At 37.8% G+C, this 26,460-nt stretch overlaps 1 protein-coding gene across 1 annotated transcript in view; it reads right to left on the bottom strand.

Moving 5' to 3' along the window:
* Positions 1-26,460, bottom strand: part of GIPC2 (GIPC PDZ domain containing family, member 2) — a 123,827-nt gene that overhangs the window by 18,412 nt on the left and 78,955 nt on the right. The window contains exons 4-5 of the mRNA XM_006831083.1: positions 20,774-20,880; positions 12,396-12,477 (exon numbers count right to left, since the gene is read on the bottom strand). Coding sequence (XP_006831146.1) covers positions 12,396-12,477; positions 20,774-20,880 — 189 coding nt within the window. The remainder of the gene's footprint in view (positions 1-12,395; positions 12,478-20,773; positions 20,881-26,460) is intronic.

The raw sequence follows: 26,460 nt of genomic DNA on the forward strand, positions 1-26,460 counted from the left end.
TATTCTTGTTCCTATTTTCTCATTTTTGTTATTATATTATTTTTTCTTGTTGCTGCCCATTTGTGCTTCTTTTATTATATTATTTTTTTTCTATTGTTTTCTTGATTGTTCTGTTTTGTTTCCTGTGTGTGTATTCTCCTCTTTCCACACACAATGGGGATGACAACTGTACCCATACTGTTCAGTCACAACCATATCTTCTGCAGCTCCACCTGTTGGGTAAGAGCCAATACCAGCTCCTAGATACCACCTTATTAATGATAGACATCAGCCAACACCAGCCAAACCCAGCCAAAACTGAGCTGCATGAATGGCAAATGGAAAACAGCACATGCTTTTCCATTCTCTAATTATATCTAAGAGACACTTGGTGAGAACCTAAGAACACACCAACATACAGTCATCAATTAAATACAAATAGAATGTCACAAAGTGTCAGAGACAACAAACTATCTTAGCTCATATGAAGAAAAAAGAGAAAGATGCAGAACCAGAAAACATTCCTCAGGAACAAAAAAGTAATGGAACTACCTGAAAGATAAGTCCAAAAAAAATGGTATTTAGGTACCTTCAAAATATTGACAGAAAAGTTAAGAAAAGCAAAGAAAACACAGAAAAAAAACTTTAGTAGAATTTAGGAAAACACTACAAAAACAGACAAAATAAATGCACATTTTGAAACAATACAAAACCTACAAATAGAAATCCAGAAAATTAATACGAGGTTCTTAGAATTGGACACTATATGGAAAGGGCAAAAGAGTAGATTTGAATCTATGGAAGCCTGAATTAGTGGCCTTGAAGATAAATGCAGCAGTCAAGAGACAGAGAGAGAGTAGCAGAATGGATAAGAAAACAGGATATTTCAAAATGCTGTCAACAAGAGACTCACCTTACATACAAAAGACAAAATTTGATGAAAAGTCATATCAAGATAATGGCAATCAACAATGAATAGGTGTAGAAATATTTATTTCTAATAAAAATGGTCCTTAAGGCAAAAACCAGCATAAGAAATGAAGAAGGACATTCTCTCATGGTTAAAAGGGTCATTTGAACAAGAGGACATAACCATAACAAGTATTTATATTCCCAATTAAAGAGGCTCAAAATACATTAATCAAACTCTAACTACAGAAAGAATGTCTAAAACTCTACAATACTAGTAGGAGATTTTAATATATCACTTTTGATAAAGGACAGAACAACTAGAAAAAAATCAACAAAGATATAGAAGAACTAAACAACACATCAACCAACTTGTCCTGATAGACTTATACAGAAAACTCAACCCAACAATATCACAAAACACATTCTTTTCCAGTGCACATGAAACATTCTTTGGAATAGACCATATATTAGCCCACAAAGCAAGCCTCAAATTTTTCAAAACATCAAAATACTACAAAGCATCTTTTCAGATCACAATGCTAAAAAATTAGATCATGAAAATGAAATCAAATATGTGGAAACTGAATAACACCCTGCTTAAAAGCTATTAAGTAATAGAACAAATAAGACGAAATTTTTAAATTCCTAGAATCAAATAAGAACAAAAACACAACATACCAAAATGTTTGAGACACAGCACAAGCAGTGTTCACACAGCAATTTATAGCAATAAATGCACATATCCAAAAAAGAAAAAGAACTATAATCAACACATTAAAACAACATCTCCAACAATTAGAAAAAGAGTAGCAAAGTCAGCCTACAGCTACCAGAAGAAAAGAAACAATAGCAATTAGAGCATAAATAAATTAAATAAAAACAGAGAAACATAGAAAAAATCAACAAGACACAAAGTTGGTTCTATAAAAGGATTAATAAATTGATAAACCATTGAAAAAACCTAACAAAAGAAAAAAAGAGAAGACACAAATAACACACATAAGAAATTATATTGGTGATGTCACAACAGAATCAACAGAAATAAAAAGGATAATAACAAATACTTGTGCCCAACAAATTTGAAAATCTAGAAGAAATGGACAAATGTGTAGAAAAGCACAACCTACCAAAACTAACAGAGAATGAAGTAAAAAACATGAACAGAACTATAACAAAAGAAGAAATTTGTCAGATCATTAAAAAACTTCCACCTACCCACCAAAAATTCCAGAGAGATGGTTTACTAGTGAATTCTATCAAACATTCAGAAAAGAGTTCATTTATACCAATTCTATTCTTTCTACTCAATAACATGGAAAGGATGGGAAACTCCTAAATACATCTTATGAAGCAAGTATAATCCTCAGACACAAACCAGGCAAACACATCACTAAAAAAGAAAATTACAGACTATTATCTATCATGAACATTTGTTGTTGTTGTCAGGTGCCATCGAGTCGGAACCGACCCATAGCGACCCTATGCACAGCAGAACAAAACAACGTTCCATCCTGGGCCAACCTCACTACCGCTGCCACACCTGAGTCCATCAATGATGCCACCTGGCTGATCCATCTCGTTGGGGTCTTCCTCTTTTCCTCTGACCCCCCACCCTACCCAGCATGACATCCTTCTCCAGCGATTGTTTCCTCCGGACAATATGTCCAAAGTAGGAGAGAAGAAGCTTAGCCATCCTGGCCTCCAAGGAGCACTCTGGCTGCACTTCTTCCAAAACAGATCTATTGGTTCTTTTGGCAGTCCATGGCACCCTCAGTAATCTCCTCCAACACCACAACTCAAAGGCATCAATTCTTCTACGATCCTCCTTATTCACTGTCCAGCTTTCGCATCCATATGAGGCTATTGAAAACACAATGGCCTGGGTCAGGCGCACCCTAGTCCTCAAGCCTCGACTTGCAATATTGAAAGTTTTTATGGGAAAATATTGACTGATGCAGAAAACATCAAGAGGAGATTGAAGGGCTACAGAGTGACTGTACCAAAAAGAAATGGACAGTGTTCAACCAGTTCAAGAGATAGCATATGATCAAGAGTTAATGGGCAGCAAAGACTACTGGACAGTTGGCTACAGTTTTATTTTTGTTTTTGAGTGGTGTTTTTTTCTCTATGTTTTTATATTGTTTCTGTTTTTGGTTATTTTGGTCTCACTTTTTTCCTGGAGGTGGGAGCTTTCTCTCCCTGCATTACCCAAGAAGAGACAACAATCATGGCCATATAGCCAAGCTACAAGCATATCCTGTAATATCCCACCATCTGGATAGGAGCCTCACATATATACATGATTTGTATATATGTCCTTAGTTATTTTGAGGACTTTCCTATCCCTATTTTGTTGAGTGTTTGTATTAGGAATTGATGTTGGATTTTGTCAAACGCTTTTTTTGCATCAGTTGATAGCATCATGTGGTTCTGTTCCTTTTTTTTTTTAATGTTGTGGTTTACACTATTTGTTTTTCTAATATTGAACCATCCTTGCATGCCTAGTGTGAATCATGATGTATTTGTGTGTGTGTATATTGTTGAATTATATTATTTTGAGAATTTTTGTGTCTATGTTCAGTTATTTCAGCTTAAGAAATGCTGAGCATGTTCTTCCCTTTTGGTTTTCTAACACATTTCATTAGATTTGACTTTGTTTTTTCCAACTGCCCTTCAAAATTTTCTATTCCGCTCTTTTACTTCCTCATTTCTTCCATTTGCTTTAGGATCTCTACACTGGAGAGCAAGTTTCAAGGTCTCCTCTGATATCCATTTTGGTCTTTTCCTTCTTTATTGTCTTTGTAATGACCTTCTGCTCTCTTCCTATGTGATGTTCTAATGTCACAACTCTTTTAGGTTTTGGTCATTAGGGTTCAAGGCATCAAGTCTGTTCTGAGATGATCTCTAAATTCTGGTGGAATATTTTAGGTGTCATAGACTTGCTTTCATTTTCTTCAGCTTCCCCTGAACTTGCATAGGAGTAATTTATGGTCTGCTCCACAATCTGCCCCTGATCTGGTTTGGGCTGATGGAGCTTTTCCACTCTGCCTTCCCACAATTTGATATCTTTATATTCTATCTGCTGAGGTCCATATGTATAGTTGTCATTTATGGTGTTTAAAAAAGTACTCGTAATGAAGAAGTCATTGGTCTTGCAAAGTTTTTTCTTGCAATCTCTAGCATCCTTTCTTTCCACAATAATAGTGGTGCCAATTGATCTTCCTTGTAGGTGTATGGATCCTCCTAATGGATCTTATATAGCATACCAAGTCTTTTATGCCCACAGGAACTAGTTTAGTGCATATGCATAATAAATGCTAATAGATGGGTGGCACAGAAAGAGACTTTGTAGTCACCCTTAAGTAATCTTTTCACTGACAGAGCTAGCATACACTAGGGAAAGCAAGCTCAGAATTCTGGTCCTATACTCAGAATGTGAAATAACTGTAGCCAAAACAGAAGGGTTGTGGTAATTGTTGTTGTTGTGTGCCATTGAGTCGATTCTGACTGCTGCTGTGAAGTGCCACCGAGTCGGTTCCGACCCATAATGACCCTATATAGGGTTTGTGAGGAGCAGCTGGTGAACTTGGACTGCCGACTTTGCAGTTCAAATGGCTTTGCAGTCTGGCGCATTAACCTACAATGCCACAGCAGGACTCCTCGATTCTGACTAAGTATGGCTCAAACAGGATTCAAGTACAGAGTTTTGCTTAATCTATCATTTAAAATATTTTTCATAGGTACTACAGATAGAATTTACTCTGTTAATTATTCCAAGATTATACAGACATATGGGTGAGATATAACCTAATGGAGGAGAAATGAGCAGCACACAGACACAACATATAAGAACATTTACAGACCATACAAAAGCAAAGCCTAACAGTGTAGAAGATGTTATTAAATGCTGAAGGAAACAATTACATAAATGTAGATGTTCACTAGAGAATCAAGCAATCACTCAATCTTTCTCTCTCTCTAGCTTTGTTCTTAAAATAAAAAATAAAACTTGGTATCTATTTTTTGTAAACTCAGAAAGTTCAGTAGCATTGCTAGTATACTGAGACCAGGAACATGGTGTCCTCCATCAAGCCTGTTTTGACTAGCAACTTCTGCTTTGGGTTCTTTAGTCACAAAGCATGAGAAATGCTGACTTAAAAGCCCATACCATAATCTCACAATCCAAAATGTATATTACTCATATATTCATATGGCACACAAGGAAAGTAAAGAAACTCTCCTACACTAAATATAGTTCCAGAGTTGATCAAGACTTCCAATACTTGTTTTACCTCTACTCCTAGCCACTCCTCAGAAACTTTATACAGGTCTGCTATGCATTGGAACCAACTCAACAGCACTTAAAAACAGCAGAAACCACTACCATTGTTGTTAAGTACCGTGGAGTCGGTTCTGACTCATAGTGACCCTGCACAGGGTTTCTGAGGCTGTAAATCTTTACGGGAGCAGAATGCCTCATCTTTCTCTGCAGAACCGCTGGTAGTTTCAAACTGCTGACCTTGTGGTTAGCAACCCAATTCGTAACCACTACCATAATTAGTAGCAATAGTCATTCATGAGCATTGTTAAGAATGCTAATAGGTCTACCTATATTTATGATATGACAGGAACTTTATATGAGGAGGTTTCAAAAAGTACATTGAGAAATAGAATTAAAAGATATTGAAAAAATTTTACCAACTTTTTGGAAGCCCATTTGCGTACAGTGTAGAATTTAATTTGACCTTTTGACAACCTTATAAAGATGTTTTTATTGTGTCCCTTTTACAGATGTGGAATTTAAGGCTCAAAGTTTAATAATTTGCCCAAAGGCCAAAACGTCAAACTGGTAAAATTAGAACTCATGCTGCCTATGAACAACTTTACTATGTTTTGTATTTCTCAACAAACACTCAGAAAGAAGCATTTACTAGGTATTTACTCTAAGGAAGATACTATAGTAGAAGCTGGAATTACATAAAATATGATTCCTCCTGGTTTTACAGAAAATAGCAAGAAGAAAGCTGCAAAGTTTTGCTGGAAATATTGTATGTAAGATAGTGCTCCATAAATATTTTTAAAACCAATAATCCGATATATCAACTCAAAAAAATTAAGAATTCTGCATGTACTTGAACATATTATAAATTTTTGCTGATGAATAAACCAAGTACATAGTTATGAAAAATTCTTACCAGAAAAATAACTAGTATAATTTTCTTTTTGATGAAGGACTGCATCTCTGATTTAAGAGAAAAACAGAAGAAACTGTACCAAAGTGAAATACTTTTTAGAAAGTTGTTTTACATTAAGATAGTTACTAAAATGTTTTTCACTGTTAACTATAATAAATCTGTAATAGACCGCAATCAAATTTTAATGCCTGATTACCATCTGGCATACACACACACAGACAATTCTAATCGAATTTAATAGCACATATAGTAGCTGGGTGCTGACCTCTAGTGGGCATTTTTAGATTAAATTTTTCTACCATTAAGGCATATCCTTGGTAGTGGTTGTTGTTGCTGTTATTAGGTGCCATCGAGTCACTACCGACTCATAGAGACCCTATGTACAACAGAACAAAACACTGCCTGGTCCTGGGCCAACCTCACAATTGTTGCCACACTTGAGAGCCCATTGATGCTGCCACTTTGCCAATCCATCTCGCTGGAGGTCTTCCACTTTTTCTCATTGGTGGTGGTGATGGTTATATGCGGTGGAGTCGGTTCCAACTCATAGTGTGACCCTATAGAGGGTTTCTGAGGCTATAAATCTTTATGGGAAGAGAAATCCTCATCTTTCTCCCACGGAGCAGCTGGTAGTTTCAAACTGCTGACCCTGAGGTTAGCAGCCTGATTTGTAACCACTATGCTACCAGAGCTCCTTAGGATGTCAGTTTGAAGACTGAGGCATGCCTGACCCAAACCATGGCATTTTCAGCAACCTCGTACGCATGTTAAAGTTGGGCAATGAATAAAGAAGACCTTAGAAGAATTGATGCATTTGAATTATGGTGTTGAAGAGGAATATTGAAAGTACCATGGACTGACAAAAAAACAAATCTATGTTGGAATAAGTTCAGTCAGAATGTTCCTTAAAAGCCAGGATGGTCAGACTTCATCTCTCATACTTTGGACATATTATCAGAAGGGACCAGTCCCTTGAGAAGGTCATCATGCTTGGTAAAGTGGAAGGTCAGAAAAAAGACAAAGACCCATAATGAGAAGGATTGGCACAGGGGCAGCAGCAATGGGTTCAACCGTAACAACTGTGAGGTTGGCACAGAACCGTTTTGTTCTGTTGTGCTTAGAGTCACTGTAAATCGGTACTGACTCAATGGCACCTAACAACAACAAAAACAAAGGATAGTACTACACTCATTATCCACATAGTTACTAATTTCATATACTAGTTCATTATACGAAATCATTGTTATGTGGGAGTTGAGGACCGTGCCCTGTCTTCTGCACTGGTGTCCCCTGCCCCAACCCCAGTCACTAACTGTTCCACTGGGGCACCCCAGCCCATCACAGGATGTGTGTGGTACTTACAGCTATCTCCCTTTCTCCACCACATCTTCCCCACCACCATGGAGTTCACAGAGCTTGGGGGGGGGGGGCGGGTAGTCTGGTGCTACCTACCCTGAGTGGGGACACATTTGTCTTCCATCCATCCCAGTCTCTCAGCCTCATGTGGCCCTCTTCCATCCCCGTCCTTCCATCACATACCTTCAGGACTGAACTTCCTGGCACCTTAGGGTCCCTGGGTCTTGTCTAGTCTACCCTGTTGTCCTGCAACCTTGTGTCATCCTTCTATTGGCCTATGTAACCACTGGCCAGACCAAGCCCAGTCATAGATGGCTGCATTCCACAGTCAGCTGGCTGTCACCCTCAGGTGGCCTGATCATCACCAGGGACTCTAGCATATTATTTGGGGTGGTCTGGTATGGTGCTGTAGGTTAAGCACTAGATTGATAATAACAAGGTCAGCAGTTCAAACCCACCAGTCACTCCTCAGAATCCTGAGTCAGAATGGACTTCATGGCACTTAATAACAACAATGGAAAGTGCCCTGGATCCAAAGTGGGGCATGGATCATCAGAGGTACAGTTTGAGAAATCATTCAAAGTTGTAAATGCAAAATATCAGATAATGAGACAGTCAATAAATTAGAATTGCTGTTGTTGTTGTCAGATGCCATCGAGTCGGAACCAACTCATAGCAACCCCACACACAGCAGAACGAAATAATGTCCGATCCTGGGCCAACCTCACTACCGCTGCCACACTTGAGTCCATCAATGATGCCACCTGGCCAATTCATCTCGTTAGGGGTCTTCTTCTTTTTCTCTGACCCTCCACCTTACCCAGCATGACATCCTTCTCCAGCGACTGGTCCCTCCAGACAATATGTCCAAAGTATGAGAGACGAAGCTTAGCCATCTTGGCCTAAGAAGGAGCACTCTGGCTGCACTTCTTCCAAGACAGATCTATTGGTTCTTTTGGCACTCCAACACCACAACTCAAAGGCATCAATTCTTCTACAATCTTCCTTATTCACTGTCCAGCTTTCGCATCCATATGAAGTTATTGAAAATACCATGGCTTAAGTCAGGTGCACCTTAGTCCTCAAGCTGACATCTCTGCTCTTCAATACTTCAAAAAGTTCCTGTGCAGCAGATTTGCCCAATGCAATACGTCGTCTGATCTCTTGACTGCTGCTTCCGCGAGTGTTGATAGTTGATCCAAGAAGAATGAAGTCCTTGACAACTTCAATCTTTTCTCCATTGATAAGAATGTTGTTTATTGGTCCAGTGGTGAGGATTTTTGTTTTCTTGACATTGAGATGCAATCCATACCAAAGGCTGTGCTCTTTTATCTTCATAAGTAAATGTTTCAAGTCCTCTTCACTAGGTATACTGAATTTTTTCAGTATTATTATTAACAAATTTATCTTGGTGATAAAAGTCGATCTTTTCCCATTAACTTTTCAATATTTAAACCATGTTTTTAAACATAAAATATTATTGTTGTTGTGTGCTGTCAAGTTGGTTCTGACTCATAGCGACCTTGTGTAGGGTTTCTGAAAGCCCCTGGTAGATTTGAACTACCAACCTTGCAGTTAGCGCAGTTAACAGTCCAGTGCTTATCCTACAGCACCACACCAGATCCCAAAAACATTTCTACATGATGAAAAATCGTTTCTGTTTTTTTGAAACTTTTAATGTGAATTGAGTGAAGGTTTACAAAGCAGATCATCAGTTTTATATCCAACAAATCACACACTTTGCTTCATCTCAATGATTGTAATCACCTCCATGCAACAATTATCCTACTTCCTCCCTGTGCCAATTTCCATTCCACCCTCCTCCCCAACCCCTCTTAACCTTGCCCTGGGAAATGCTGCCCTTTGATCTTCAATGGCTAACCATTCCAAGGTGAGCATAAATCACTAGTTTTGTTGTCCCCCCTATACCAAGGAACTGCTTGGTTGAAAAGTGGACCACAAGGGTGAGTTCTGTTCCAATCCTGAAGGGTGGCTGAAGGTCGCAGTCTCAGCTTCCTAGATCCTCTTTCTGACCAGTAAGCGCAGCCTTTTTTATCATTGGAGGTTTGTTCCACATTGTTTCTTACTCTATCTGTGACCTTCCAATGTGATCCCTTTCAGAGCAGTTGGTAGTGGTGATCAGGCACCATCTAATTCTTCTGGTTTCAAAATTGTAGAGACTGATGTTCATGTGTTCCATTAGTCCATTGGACTAATTGATTCTAAGCATCTTCAATTTTCATCACTCTTCCTTCTTCTTCTGCACATGGAGAGACCAATAGTTGCCCCTTACATAGCCACTCATGAGCTTTTAAGGTCCCAGTCATTACTCATGGTGAAAAATCTTGATGTCAATCCCTGGATTAAATCTCAACTCTTACTTGTTAGCTGAGTTTTGGCAATTTACCAAACTTCTCCAAGCTTCAGTTTTCCAAGTTATATAATGACATACAGTAGGATTTAAAGATAAGCCATTATCATTGTTAATGTAGTCATTAAATCTGCATCTCTTTTTATAGCAGATCTTCACCACCTACTTTCTCTGACTTTTCATAAATATCAGTCCATGTGACACACAAAAAACCAATGCAGAACATAATTTTCTGTTTTGATGTGCTTTAATTAAAATCTATTTCCAAAACTTCATTAACTTTATCTCAAAAGTATGACTTCACATAACATTCACTGTCTTGAATAAACTAAATAAAGTTATCCCAAGAAGAAATGTAATTATCTCTATAAAAGTTCCATTATTACATTTTTTAAGAGAGTCATAGAGAGTTTAAAGGATAAATAACTTCAAAACTGTCATTTGAATTTCCTTCCCACATATTTCTGGATCTCTTAATAAATCAGAAATGTTAAGATTGCAAAGCTGCCAGGTTAATCTCTAAAACTCCTAAACTAGTAGCTTCAGAAAATAGTTCTATATAAAACTTTCACACTTGCCTGAAATATTCAATAAGTTTATATACTACAATATTCCATGAAGTTAGATAAACCCCATATAAGGCCTAACAGGACTTAACATCTTCCAGCACATGTCCCCTATCTCCATGAGTAACATCCCAGTACAACTTATTGGCATTGGATCCATTGAAAATCATAGTTTGCAACTTAAGTCTACAACTGAACATAGCACTTCTACCTTAAGGGTTACTTCTTACATAAACTCATTTATATTATTTTCTATATTCTCCAATTAGTAAATACAGCCCAATTCTTTTATTGAGAATACTGTTTAATTTTTAGTCATTTTTTTGACATCTTAAAATTTTTTTTAAATAAAGTTACATTAATAGCTACAGAGTAATGTGATGCAAATGTGATTTGAAGTAAGAATTAACATTTATGAAAGCTAAGAAACACTAAGAATACAAACAAGTAAATGTATTCATTTGTCAGTTGAATCAGTGTTATATTTGCAATTTATATTTCATGCTAATCATATTTGAATAATAAGAAGGATTCCTAATTTAACTATGGTTGATGTTCTTCAAATAGTTACTTTCCTTACTCTTTACCTCCCAGGGTGACTGATCACATTGCTAATCAATGTGTAATGATAATGACTTTTCATGTCAATTGTAGGAATTTGTTACAGATGATTACTTAACTTTACAAGGGGATTACTAGCTAATTTACAAGGAATTGTGAGGAATGCTTAGTGCCCTGAATTTGTCACAGTAAAAGAAAATTGATTGCTAAAAGGACCACTTTTAAGTCACTTATAATTATTTGTGCCACTGTCCACTGCTCTGCCCTATAAAATTCTGTATCATCAGAACAGAACCCTGTCCTAAAATCAGGGACTACCTGTACATAGAAGCTCTGGTAGTGTAGTGGTTACGAATCGGGCTGCAAACCTCAAGGTCATCAGTTCGAAACTACCAGCTGTTCCGTGGGAGACAGATGAGGCTTTCTGCTCCCGTAAAGATTTACACCCTTGAAACCCTGTACAGGGTCACTATGAGTCGGAACTGACTCCACAGCACATAATCACCATCACCACCTGTACACAGAAATTCACCTATTCAACTTCCCTTATCAGTATATGCCAAATATGTTCTTTTTCTTCATATTTCTGATTCAATGTTCACAGGGTTTTAGTAATCCTATGAAGTGGTACATAATTTTAATATAATAACTGTGAAATTTAGTCAATGTAAATCTGATGTATTAACACAGAGAAAGAGGAGGTCCAGAAATCAAGATTAAATATTAGCAATTTATTGACTAAGCCTTCTGACTAAAACCTTGAGGAATGCTGAGGGATGTGGCCCCTTCTTTCTTGAGCAATTAAGAAGATGTATAGGACATGTGACATATTCAGAGCATATAGCTGAGAAGCTACATCCTGGGACATGCCCTTAAGAAAGACCAACCATAGAAATTCCATATTTTACTTCCTTGTACGATGGGATATGCCATTAAGAAAGACCATGCATAAAAATGCTGTATTCTATTTTCTTGCTTTCTTGTAAGATGTTTTAAAGCCTGGACTGGGTCCTTTCCTCTCAATAAATCCGTAAGCCTTTTGTTCATATGAAACTCTGTCTAATCTAATCTTCATTGCAGGACCAGGGTCTCTCTACAGCCCAATGATAGAATCACATAATAATAATGTCATTCATATGTATCATTTAAAAAGTTGTTTTGCATATAATTTTTAAATCTATGTAACTTATCTTATTAAACCATTATTATATTCACATTTTATAGGTTAAAGCTAAAAATTCAGAAATATTAACTTGGCTCTAAGACTTCACAGTAACTGGTGGGGTCAGGTATTCTTTTCATTATTCTTTACTATATTTATTTTAATTATTCTTTTCATCACTCCACAAATACTTTAACCAGAAAAGTGTAATTGTCTATGAATGCAAATAAGTTATAGCATTATGGTCAATCAAATTAAAGGATATAACACTTCTAAAAAGAGTAAATTCTTACCTAAATCAGTGTCTCGGATTCCCAAGTACAATTCAAGCAAGTCATCAATCTTTTTAATTGCCTTTGTTTCAGTTTCAGATGGCTTTATGAAAGAAGAAAGAAAGAAAATACCTTGTTACATTGTTCTAAATGTCATGGTATACATAGGGCTAAATGGGATGCTGAGTCAGTCCATGATTGTGCACTTCCGCTAATTTTAGTGGAAATGTACCTAGAATCTGCTCTGTAACTCAACATAAATCAATACAGTAAATACTTATTTAGCATCAGCCTTTAATGTTATGAATTCAAACATGAAAAGTCAGTAGTTCCAAGAAGCTAACAATCTAGAACAGGAAACAGACGTAAATATAAATAATTATGCAACAATAATAAGCATATTTTTTAATAAATATAAAAGGTACATCATCAGTATAACAGGAGAGGAAGCAAATTTAAATTTCTAAGAGGCAAAAGAGTTTCTGAAAGAAGATGATGTGAGAATTGCACTTTCAAAGATGAGCACTTGCCAGATAAGGGAGTATGGGTACTTTAAGTAAAAAGCAATAAATCTATGTGAGGTCACAGAGCCTGATAAAAGATTAAAAGCATACTACAGGGACTGTAAAAAGTTCCATGTCACTGGAGGATCCAGAGGCAGATATAACCAAATACTAAGGGGTCCTAGATACTATGAGAATGGCTCTAGTCGTGCAGGCTAGAGTATCCAAATTATTTTATGGTTACCCCAACAGTAAAATATTTCTGAACACATTTTTAAATTTTTATTTTATCATACATATTTTAAATAAATTACATGCATGAATTCTTAATGACATATTGTATATATGTTGCTGTTGTTGTTACGTGCCATCAAGTCGATTCCAACTCATTATTAACTACATATGTGAGAGTGGAAGGCCCTCAGAGGCAGTGGCTGTGATCTTCACAGAAGCTGATTGCCAGGTCTTCCTCCTATGGAGCCACGGAGTGAGTTCGAGTCACCAACCTTTGCTATCAGTCCATCACTTAATCATCAAGTTCACATTTACAGAAAATGTAAAGAGTGAAATAATAAAAAAACAAAATTTTTAAATAATGTATATGTGATGAATTTATGGTAGCAAAACATCTTTGATTTTCCTAAAACTACCATTAAAAATAATTTCAGTAAAAACAGGATGGAGTATGTTTTTAATTCTTTGTTCAGTTTATATTGATAGTTTGATTAAAAATGGCTTCATAGCTGAAAAAGAAATTGCCCAAAGATGCCCAATGCATAATTATAGGTACAAATGTAGAAATCATGATTGTTGTTAAGTGCCTTCGAGTCAATTCTGATTCATAGCAGCACTGTATAGGGTTTCCAAGGAGCTAATCAAATGACGTATTCCATTAGGAAAATCTGCTGCACAAGACCTTTTTAGTGTTGAAAAGCAAAGATGTCAGCTTGAGGACTAAGGTGCACCTGACCCAAGCCACAGTATTTTCAATAACCTCATATACATGTGAAAGTTGGACAGTAAATAAGGAAGACAGTAGAAGAATGGATGCTTTTGAGTTATGGTGTTGGAGGAGAGTATTGAAAGTGCCATGGGCTGCCAAAAGAACCAACAGATTTGTGTTGGAAGAAGTGCAACCAGAGTGCTCCTTGGAAGCCAGGATGGCCAAACTTCGTCTCTCATACTTCGGACATATTGTCAGGAGGGACCAGTTGCTGGAGAAAAATATCATGTTTGGTAAGGTGGAAGGTCAGAGAAAAAGAGGAAGACCTCCAGTGAGATGGATTGGCCAAGTGGCAGCATCAACGGACTCAAGCGTGGCAACAATAGTGAGGTTGGCCCAGGATGGGGCAGTGTTTGGTTCTGCTGTGCATAAGGTCGCTTTGAGTTGGCACCAACTTGATGGCACCTAACAACAACAACTGGTGAGTTTGAACCACTGTATTACATTTAATGCTGTCAGAGATGTATGCTGCCCTGTATCCTCAAGCTTTATTTAAACTGTATTTTATTACTAAAATATGTATTTCTTATTACTTTGAGATATCAGTATTACTTTCTCACATTTTTATTTATATTAGTTAAGCCTTAAAAGTAAGAGCAGACTACTATAAAACTCTTGCTTCATTATAGTGTATTTTGAGTTGTCTGTGAAAAGCAGTAAACTATGTGGTCTATTTATCTGTATATCTATCCAGCTAGATTATTCATCCTTATCATAACAGGTATCAGTACTCCTCTTTCACAGTTGTTAAGTTGTAAGTGCTGTCAAGTCAATCCTGACTCATAGTGACCCGTATAGAGTTTCAGAGGAGCAGCTGGCGGGTTTGAACTTCTAACCTTGCAGTTAGCAGTCTAGTGCTTATTCTACAGTTTACCATCAATTTTTATCTCCTAAATAACTCTTCACCTTTTCACTTCTTCTCCAGCTACATTCTGATTTGTTTTGGATCAGTCCTTATTACCTTTATCAAGTTTTCTAATTTGTTTCCCTCACTGATCAGCCTGCTCAACAACCCACCCCCTAGAGCCAAGAAGTTTTTCAAAAATACAAAACTCATCAAATTGCTCCTAATGCTTACAAAAGTCCCCATTTTCTACAAGGTCCTCACATCCTGATATTGTACACACCACCAGTCTCATCATTCCCTGCCACATTCCTCAGCACTCAATACTCCAATTCCCAGGGATAGCTTACATTGTGTCACACCTAAAACAATCTTCTCTCCATTGTTAACCAACTCAGGGTTCTCTTAGGCAGGGCATTCTACCTGAACCCTTCTTCCTCTCCTTTCAGCAGCTGATCACATCCCCCACTTTGTGACACCAATGTATCTAATACATACTTCCATTAACTCTTATCTCACTGATTTGCAATCGCTTCTTTTTATGATCTCTCCTTTGTCTTTGCTTTGTCATGACCTGAATTGTACCTGTCTCAAACGATACATATTGAATAAATTATGAGGTATGGAAGTGAAGTATCTTTCACAGTGTTCACAATGTGTTCTAAGTTATAAAGGGTAATTTGTTTCAAATGTTTTAAACTCTTTAAATCCTTTGGTATTTGAAATTGGATCATAAGCAATTTGTATCAAATTTAATATTAGCACCAGCTAGCTTTTTCATTTCATTGAGAGCTAATTTTAATTGCCCTGTTTAATGAAATAGGCTAGGCAAATAGAAATTGATTTTAGATGTCTACTCTTGAATGAATTTTTCCCAGTTCCCCAGATACATCTTAAGCTCCTTCCTTTTTATTTCAGCACCTTTTACATAGCAGACACGCAGCAAATATTTGTGGATCATGTTAACTATTAGAAGATAGCCCTCCCCCTGTAAGATTTGGGCTCTTCCTGCTGATCTTGTGTACTTTATAAGCTACTCTTAAGGTCTGCCTCATGTTTCTGTACAGTCTCTGCCAGAAAGCACAGTTGTATTTTCCTAGCTTCCCAGGGCCAGTCCTGTTTATGGTTCTTACGTTCTCCTCTTACTTTCTTTCACTGAGTTTCATTCATTCAATACACTTTTATGACAGTCAGAAGATGCCAATCAGTGTGCCGGATACTAAAGAAATTAAGACATGAAATGACCAGAAGTTACTGCCCTGGTCTTTTTTCTCATTATCACATACCTTACATAGCTAATTTTTAAACATTTTTTTTGCTTTACCAGTTCACCTCCAGATCAACCTTTTCATTCACCCCAAGATCAAGGTACCTAGCTCTGAATCTTCTTCTGATTTCCCCAAACTGATAGCATCCTGGGTGACTCAAATATTCACAAGGACAGCCTTGGCCTCAAGGCTCCATGAGTGTGTCTGCTCCAAAGAACCACTAAATCAATGATCCTGGGGGCTTTGCCACAAACAAGCTCCAGAAAATAGTCACTCAACTTTTCAACTGTCTCAGTCCTTTACTCTTCATACACACAAGGAGTGCTGATCCAGTATTCACATGCAGAGAGACTATAAAGTGCCTGATGCCTGGGTATCTGCCTTCAGAAGCTCCAGGGCTTCAGAAACTTACCTGACCTCTTATCCTCCTACAGAATCACCTCATTATGGCTGTCTTCCGGCTGTGAGCAGACTTGTTATACTGCCACCTCTAACCTCTGTGGGCCTCTTCTTTCCATCTATTTTGTCTCTTTTCCTTCTAGTATTTTCACTCAAATTCTGACATTTATTTTGTGGTTGTTGGTTGCCATAGAGTCAACTCTGACTCAAGGTAATCCCAAGTATAACAGAATAAAATGTTGTCTGGTCCTTTATCATTATGTTGGTTGGTTTGTTTGAACCCCTAGTTGTGGCTATTGTATCAATCATCTCATTGAGGGTTTCCTTCCTCTTCACTGGTCCTCTACTTTGTCAAACATGACGTCATTTTATAGCCATAAGTGTTTCTCGGCATGCTTAAAATAAGCAAATCAAAATCTCACCATCTTTACTTTTCAGGACCATTCTGGTTGTATTTCTTCAAAGACTGATTTATTTGTTCTAAGATTGATTGGTATTTTAAATATTCTTCACCAACACCATTGTTAGAATACAGTAATTCTTTTTCTGTCTTTCTTTTTCACAGTCCAACTTTCATATAAATATGGGACCATTGAAAAGACCATGGACAGAGCTAATCAGTCAGAGCAATCTTTACATTTCTAAAGCAAAATTGGACTATTTATTAATCCATTGATTCAGCACAGATTTTAGTTTCTTTTAATGTGCCAAGTCCTGTTCCAGGTTCTTGACATGTTGTTGCTGTTGTTGTTAAGTCGATTCCGACCCTTAGCAACCTATATAAGGTTTCCAAGGAGCAGCTGGTGGGCTTGAACCACTGACCTTGCAATTTAAATGGCTTTGCAGTCTGGCACATTAACCCACAGTGCCACACCAGGACTCTTAACATATAGCAGTGAACAAAACATACACAAAAAGGAGCTTAAAAAGAAAAAAAGGTAAGCAAGTGCCTTTGGCTCTCTGAGCAGCATCATGGCAATCAGCAAGAACAAGCGCCTAACAAAAGGTGGCAAAAAAGGAGCCAAGAAGAAAGTGGTTGATCCATTTTCTAAGAAAGATTGGTATGATGTGAAGGCACCGCATTGGGAAATATTGGGAAAATACTAGTCACAAGGACTCAAGGAACCAAAATTGCATCTGATGGGCTCAAGTGTTGTGTTTTTGAAGTGAGTCTTGCTGATCTTCAGAATGATGAAGTTGCATTTAGAAAATTCAAGCTAATTACTGAGACTGTTCAGGGCAAAACCTGACTGACCAACTACCATGGTATGGATCTTCCATGTGACAAAATGGTCAAAAATGGCAGACCATGCTTATGCGTAGAACTAACAGGTCCATCAAATTCAGAAGAAAATTATGACCCAAGAGGTACAGACAAATGATTTGAAAGAAGTGGTCAATAAACTGATTCCAGACAGCACTGGAAAAGACATAGAGAAGGCTTGCCAGTCTCTTTACCCCCTCCATGATGTGTTTGTTAGGAAAGTAAAAATGCTTGAGTGAAAAAGTTTGAGTTGGGAAAATTCATGGAGCTTCATGGTGAAGGCAGTAGTTCAGGAAAAGCGACTGGAGATGACCCAGATGCTAAAGTTGAACGAGCTGATGGCTATGAACCGCCAGTTCAAGAAGGTGTTTAAAATTCAGACTTTCAATTATGACAAATAAAATATTTTATTTGTGGAAAAAAAAAAAGGTAAGCAAGTAAGAACAAAATGAATCATATGGTATTTAATGCTTTAAAGAGAATTAAGGATGAGAAGAATTGGGTAGTGGACAGGGTGAAGAGAATTTATACAAGTGAGTTTCAAAAATTTCATGGGAAAATGAAATTAAAAGACAATGGAATTTTCCCACAAACTTTCTGAAATTCTTTCATATTTACAGTATAATTAGAAAAGGCTTTAGTTATACTGGTACTGTAGCAGAAATCTGAAGAAGAAGAGGGTCATGAATATAAACAGGGTAGGGCATTCAGATTGAGGCAATGTAAGAACACAAACTGAGTAGGGACCACATTTGGAGTGTTTGGAGAAAGCAAGTTGGCCAATGTGTCTGTAGCACAAGAAGGCAGAAGAGGTGATAGGAAATGAGATGGAAGTAAAAAAGTCAGATCATTTTAGTCACTATGAGAACTTTAGCTTTTACTCTGAATGACATGAGAAACCATTGGAGGGTTTTGAATAGAAAGCATAACCCCCCTTGCATTTTCAAAGTATTCTTGTGGCTGCTATACAGGGCACATAATGCCTCATACATTTTCAAAGTACTATTCTGGTTGACATGCTGAGCACAGATGCAGAGAAGGCCTAGGTGAAGTGTGAAGCCACAAGTAGGAAGCAACTGCAACAACCTTTGGAAAAAGTGGTGGGGGTAGAATGGTGAGAAGTGCTGGGTTCCAGTATGTCACAGAGTACATCCACCTGAAAATTTTGCTTGCAGAAAATATATGGAACATTACTTACCTATGGCTGCTTTAACAGAAGTACCACAAGTGGATGACTTTAACAACCAGAAATTTATTCTCTGACAATTTACAAGGTTAGATATCCAAATTCAAAGTGCCAGTTCTTGGGGAGGCTTTCACTTTGTGGGCTCTAGGGAAAGGTCCTTGTCTCCTTTCAACATGTGTAAGCCTTGGAGTTCATCATATACCTTGATATCAATCTCCCCCTGGATCTAGGAGTTTCACAGTGCAGGGACACCAGGTCCAAAAAATACACGCCACCCCCAGTTCTTTTATCTTGATAGTACTATGTCCCCCTTTCTCTGCTTCAGTCTCTCTCTTTTCATCTCTTGTAATAAAAATGTGTTGCATGGTACACACTTGGAGATCTCCCATAAATCAGATGAGGGTGGTGGTGGGACTAAGGGTGGTGCTGCTGTTGTTAGTGCCATCAAGTCAGTTCGAACAGATAGGAACCCTGTATAGGGTTTCCAAGGAGTGACTGATGGGTTTGAATCACCAACATTGCAGTTGGTAGACCAGTGCTTATCCTACAACACCACCTTAGGGGTGCATGAGGGTGGCATATCCTATCCTCTAATCCTCTTTTTGGTTTACCACATCAAATCACATCGTGGGGGATAGCTATATCTCAACTACCAAATCACTGAGAATACTGGCCCAGAGAAGTTCACATAAAACCCTATCAGAGACCTGCAAGAGAAGAGTTAAAGATGACGATAGTATGCTCTGCCTGAGAGATTAGAGTTTATAAATATGAACTCATTAATTAAATCTTCTAAAATATACTTCTGCAGTTGGCTCTGAGACTTTTTCTTGGCCCCTAAAGGTTCTGAATTGACTTCTTTTAGGTTTCTAAGTCAATTAAGATATCTACAGACTAGACAAAGTTGTCTGCAGGTAGCTGAGGATTGCTAGAGATCGCAATTTCTGTGCATTTAGTTTCTCTATTTTCTTCTTAAATGCTTCCAATACTTTTCATATTCTTTAATTAGGCAATGAATTAAAGTTCATGTTTTTGAAATGGAAGGAGTCTTCATATCAAGGATCAAGCTTGCCTCCACAGTGCACTGGGTTGATAGGGATGGGCACCTTAAACTTCAGCTATCAAAAATGGGGGCTATAAAGGCACGAAGTGACAAGCTTACAAGCTTTCATGAGGATTCTTAGTTTCAGAATAAGATAGGTAAGAAAGAATACCCATTCAACAGCTTTCTCTTTTTCAGATAGGTCTAATGGGGAGGATGGCGATAGGATTTTATGATTCAATTGTCAGTAATCGCTTTCAAGACTAATGGCGATTGTCACAACTGTAAATGTAGAAGAGGCGAGCAGTTAATCTGTCATTTCAGAAACAGAGGATGCTAGGACCATCAAAAGGGAATAGAGCAAAAGAGGAGTGGCGGATCCTAATCAGAAAAGCAGCAACAATAGAGGTGGTGGCCGAGGCGATGGCATAGAAAGACAGAGCAGCAGAGGACTCTAGGCCCATGGACTGAGAAAGGCAGTGTGCCTGTAGGCAGGAGCCTGGCTTGTAAAATGTGCTCTATGGACATTTAAACAAGCATATATTTTCAGTGTAATATGTGAACGTCAACAAAAAAGAAAGAAAGGTAATAGAAGTAAATACTGTAACTGATGACACATAGAGGGGACTGTAATCATTGCAATAATTTGTTGAAAGTAAAACTGATGATCTGCCCTGTAAACCTTCACTTAATTCACAATAAAAGTATTTTAAATAAAATAAAATGCATATGCATTTCCTGGCCATTAGGAAAAAAAAAGTCATGCTTTTATAATAATTTAAGTATGCATTTTTGTTTAACTCGTGATTTTATCTTTATTTCCAACTCTAATAAACATGAATAAGCTACACATTTCCAAGCAGAATGGGAGTTAACTGACTACAACATACCAATTCTTCCACGGTGGCAGGACCTTTTGATCTCAGTCGAAGTGTCTCCCTTCCAGTACCAATTTTTCCTGCTGATGAATTTCCAGGTTTTGACCTGGGTTCGATTTCTATAAAAGATACAATGGAAAGAATAAGGTAAAATTTATTCATACAGAATTCCAACAGATTGCCATAAAAAGTAATGTATTTACCGTCACAAAGTTATCTAAAATTATTATAGCAATTTGATAAACAATGGTCTTCTTATAATGTTTCCCTGGACAAAATACATCCATCTTCTATTTATTATTCTCAGGAGTCTCTATGAGTGAAACCTGCCTATGAAAATAAAAGGGAATGTGTAAAAAAATTACAGATAGTAAACAGTAGATGTTATAAGAGAGAAACATACAAAAGAACGGCAAAAAGCAACTCTGTATAGCAGGGGTGGGGAACATCCAGCCCAAAGGCCGTGTGTTGTTGTTATGTGTCGTGGAGTCGGTTCCGACTCATAGTGACCCTGTACAGGGTTTCCAAGGCTATAAATCTTTATGGGAGCAGAAAGCCTCATCTTTCTCCCGTGGAACAGCTGGTAGTTTCGAACTGCTGACCATGAGATTAGCAGCACCTTTCGTAACCACTACACTATCAGAGCTCCTTAAAGGCCATGGAAAGCCCATGAAATCATTTGGTCTGGCCCTGCCAAGGCAACCGCAGTTCCAGCATCACATTTGTTATTGTTGCTAAGTGCTGTTGAATCAGTTCTGACCTATCGTGACCCTGTATACTGTTTCTAAGGAGCAGCTGGTGAGCTTAAACTGCCAACCTTACGGTTCGAATCAACTTTGCAGTCTAGTGCATTAACCCACAGTGCCACACCAGAACTCCTAGCCATCACATTATGGGTGAGTTCATTTTCCTTTTCTGTAAAAGAAGGGCAACAACTTGCCCCACAGATTGTATGAGCAGTAAAAGGTATTTTGTACATAAAGCATCCATCAGAGGATAGGTACTTGATTAATAACTCTTTCCACCCTTCTATTGGGACTTGATGCTTCACTATCTCTATGATCTAAATGAATCCTGCTGAACTTAAACATCTGCTCTCCTATTGCCTATACAGAATAGACTCTGGATCAGTAACCACAGGTCAACAGTTCAAATCCACCAGAAAACCCTACACAGCAGGGATGGGGATCCTTTTTTCTGCCAAAATTTATAGCATCGTCCATGAACCATACAAAATTATCAACTTAAAAATTAGCATACTATATTTGGTCAAACATTTAATTAACTCACCTGTGGTGGCTGCAAGTAGAGAATACCAGAAGATGCTTACTTAAGCTTCATTGACTATGCACCTGTGATGGCTGAGTCAATTAAATACATTTTGAAACACATATGTTCCAAGCTTGGAATATATCAATTTAATGGCACTAACTCTTGAGGTATATATACAACTGGAGTCTCCCTTCCTCCCCATACCACCTCACTGTAATGTCACGGTGAAGCCTATTCAGTACAATTTGTCTTCCCATACAGATTTTCTACAGGGTGGAAATGAACTGTTGAACCAATACATGCATTTTTGTCTACCATTATATATCCACTTCTAATTATAAAGTAATATATAGGAATTATGCCTTACCAACAAGTCTCTGATAAGTTTGATAATTATGATATATTACTGGAAAATTGAACAACTATGGATATACCAAAAAAAATAAAAGATTTCTTGTGCTTACAAAGCTAAGGAACCTAAAGGGTAAGCTTCATAAAGGTATTGTCATCCCTGTTTGAGAAGTTAGCTGGACTCCCTAGATGATGTCTCAGTTTTATCTTACTCCTACTTGCAACACCAGTACTAGTAGCTTGTAGAATTGAAGTTAGGTTTTGTTTTTGAGTCGTTACGTATTTGTCAATTTCTCTTCCAGAGTGGCATCTCAAAACTAGCCACTTGGTGGCACCAAAATGAAAGTTATATTTCAAGTTCTGGCACTGTTGTTGTTAAGTACCATCGAGTGGATTCTAATCCATAGCGACCCTGTATAGGGTTTCCATGGCACTGTGAGGCATTGTAAAAGCCTCCAGAAAGGCGATTTTCACTACTAAGGAAACATTAGCCATGTTTTCCTATGATCCTATGATTGAGGTACAAAAATTGACCTCGTCACACATGAAAACAGGCAGGATGGTCCTGTTCAACCACTGGGGGAGGAGGGGGGCGCGGGGATGCTTGTGAGGTTTTTTAATGTTCTAAAGATTGTGAATGATTTTAGTCTGACCTATTGTTGGAGTCCTTGTGTGGTGCTGTGGGTTAATATGCTGCACTGCAAAGTTGGTTGAGCCTCAAGTTTGGCAGTTCAAGCTCACCAGCCACTCCTCAGAAACCCTATACAGGGTTGCTATGGGTCGGAACCAACTCTGTGGCACTTAACAGCAATAACAATTTCTGGAGTGCTGGCCTGTTTGAGCATGTCCAACCACCTAGGCCAAGCCGTAAATCACTGCACATGAATGAATTTCCACAAGATCCTTCATGGGAGCATATTAAAAGAGGAAGACAGGTTTCTACAATAGACATTAGTAATGGACCTTTAGTTAGCTCATTCACTAGAACCATCAGTGCTCCCAACTCCTCATGTAAAGCATACAAACTGACGAGCTGCCCACCTCGGGCATCAGAGCACTCAGCTCATAGCTACACAGTGCTCCTAGATCTGGATAATATACCATGAAGAATGGTTTGCTCCAAACCCTTTTATGGTAGTTATATCTGTTGCTGTAATGGAATGATTTCATTATAAGTGCATATACTGATTACCCAAGTACAGGAAAAAGATGCTGTTGCTAAGAAAATTTGGTTGACTGCGTTACAAAGACTCAACAAAGCTGAGTTGATAAAACAAATAGATATGGGCAAGATGATTCTGAGAGATTAGGAAATATAGCTCTTACAATCTAGAATTTCACACAGATCATTGATCAAACATATTTAAGTTCTTACCTGTTTTTTGTTGTTGTTGTTTTTTAATACAGTATAACACAAAGATAACATATTGTGGTATGGTTTACAAAAGAAAGACTTAACAGAACTCCAATTTACATCTTCGATTTCAAGAAAAGCCCAATTATATCAAAAATAGGTAAAAGAATACATTTGCCTTCAATTAAAATGTGTGTGTGTGTGTATATCATTCTTTATGATATCCCATTTTAACTGACATTATCAATAAACAAAACCAACTCCAAGAGCCTGCTATATGCTGAAACATACAAAGAAGAGAAGGGAATGGAAGGGCAAAAAGATCTCCCTCTTCATTCACACCACTGCCTTAATCCTAGGAAATGAAGAAGGGCTGGCAAAGGCCAATGGTGCTGTTTTCAGGAAGGACACATGCAAGACGGTTTGGATCCCCAACAGACAAAAGATGACACATAGAGGAAGCTGGTTTTCTCCCTACTTCTGCACAGGCAGGGCCCAGTTCTGGCCCCACAAGGGCCCTATTTGACCTGGAGTCTAGAGCACCATTGTCATCAAGCAGGGACAGATAGCATGACTTCAGTGAGAGCTAGATACAGCTATAGCCAGCACTTGCTCAGTAGACAAGGGATGGCTCAAAGATACCCACAGAAAAGATGGTACTTCTTAGGAAATAAAGCAGATCAACAATGGTGCCTAACAGGATCAGACTTCTTATGAACACATTAGATACCCTTCAGAACATCTATAAATAGTTATAAAGAGGCAATACAGCAAGGGGGTTAGAGGTCCTGAATGAAAATGTGGTAGAAGGGGAAAAAATCAGTGACATTTTGGCCACAGAAAAGAAATAAGTCAATTATTTGAAATCCAAATCAATGATATAAAAGTTTCATTCCCACTAGATTTCAGCTAAAAGCATAAATCCTTATTTTTATGACTTCTAAAAAATATACTCTCTGTCCTTTCCAAAATGTCTTGAGGGGTCTTTAATACTGAAATCTGATCATTTCTACCTTCACACACAGTTGTTTTCTAATGTGGTATCTTAAAGCCTATAAGTTAAGTTTATTACTTTCATTCTATTGATGTATATGTATAATGGTTCAAGTCCATGAGAAAAATTAACATTTTGGTTGAATCTGTACTCTAATCTATAGTCTCATATTTAAAAGAGTGGCCTATAGAATCAGAGCACTGGGTTAAATCCTCCACTCCTCCATATATAAATTGTGTAAATGTGAAAGACTACCTCCTTGGTGGAGTTAATGTGTTTTAAGTTGTATACATGCTGATTCCATCACGTTACAAGCATTAATTTATAGTTGTCTTTGTCTGGAGATAATATAATGGTTTAAGGAGAGATGTACAGGTACCAAGTTGACAAGAGGAGGACTATGATAGTTCAGGTTTTGTGTCAACTTGGCTGGGGCTGGGTTCTCAATGGTTACATAGTTAAGACACAGTCTTGCATCATCCTCACAATCTTTGTCCTCTGTACCTATTATTGCAGTTACTGTGCCAGTCCACCTTGCTGACCATGTCCTTTCACCAGACCTGCTATCCTCCTTTAGAAACCAGTCCTTCTAGATAGCATGTCCAAAGTGCATGAGACAAAGTCTCACCATGCTCACTTCTAAGGAGCATTTCTTCCAAGACATATTCATTCTTCTAGCAGTCCATGCATATCTGACATTCTTCACCAGCACTACAATTCAAAGGCATCAATAAAATCAAATTATTCTTCAGTCTCCCTTATTCACTGTTCAGCTTTAGCATGTATATAAGGTAATTAAAAATACCATGGCTTGGGTTAGAGTTAGTACTGAAAATGATACCTTTGCTTTTTACCAGTTTAAAGGAGTCTTTTGTAGCATAATTGTCCAATGCAATATAATATAACATTTGATTTCTTGACTGTTGCTTCCATGGGTATTAATTGTGAATAAAATGAAATGTTTATCACCTCAATATTTTCTCTATTTATCATGATGTTGTTTATTTATCTAGTTGTAAGAATTTTTCTTTGCTTCATGTTGAGGTGTGACCCAAACAGAAGTCTTTGATCTTCATCAATAAGAGCTTGAAGTCTTCCTTCACCTTCAGCAAGCAAGATGTGTCATTGTCATCTGCATATCTCTAGTTCTTAATGAGTCTTCCTCAAATACTGATGTCATATTCTTTTTCATATAGTCTAGTTTCCCAAATTATTTTCTCAGCAGACAACGTAAGCAAACATGGTGAAAAGTTCAGCCTTGATTCATACCTTTCTTGATTTTAAATCACCCAGTATCCCCTTATTCTGATAAAAAACTGCCTCTTAGTCTATGTACAGGAGTCCTGGTGTGGAGTTGTGGGCTAATGTGCTGGACTGAAAATTTAGTTTAAACTGCAAGGTTGGCAGTTCAAGCTCACCAGCTATTCCTTGGAAATCCTATACAGGGTCGCTATGGGTTGGAACCGACTCAATGGCACTTAACAACAACAACAAGTGTATGTACCGAGTTCCACATGAGTACAATTAAATGTCCTAGAATTCCCATTCTCCACAATGTTGTCTATAATTTGTTATGATTCAAACAATCGAATACCTTGGTATAGTAAATAAAAGCAGGTAAATATCTTTCTCGTAATGAGGCTTTCTACTCCCGTAAAGATTTACACCCTCGGAAACCCTGTACAGGGTCGCTATGGGTCGGAACCGACTCGACGGCACTTAACAACA

Source organism: Chrysochloris asiatica, unplaced genomic scaffold, assembly GCF_000296735.1.
Source record: "Chrysochloris asiatica unplaced genomic scaffold, ChrAsi1.0 scaffold00002, whole genome shotgun sequence".
In the NCBI taxonomy this organism is placed as follows: Eukaryota; Metazoa; Chordata; class Mammalia; order Afrosoricida; family Chrysochloridae; genus Chrysochloris; species Chrysochloris asiatica.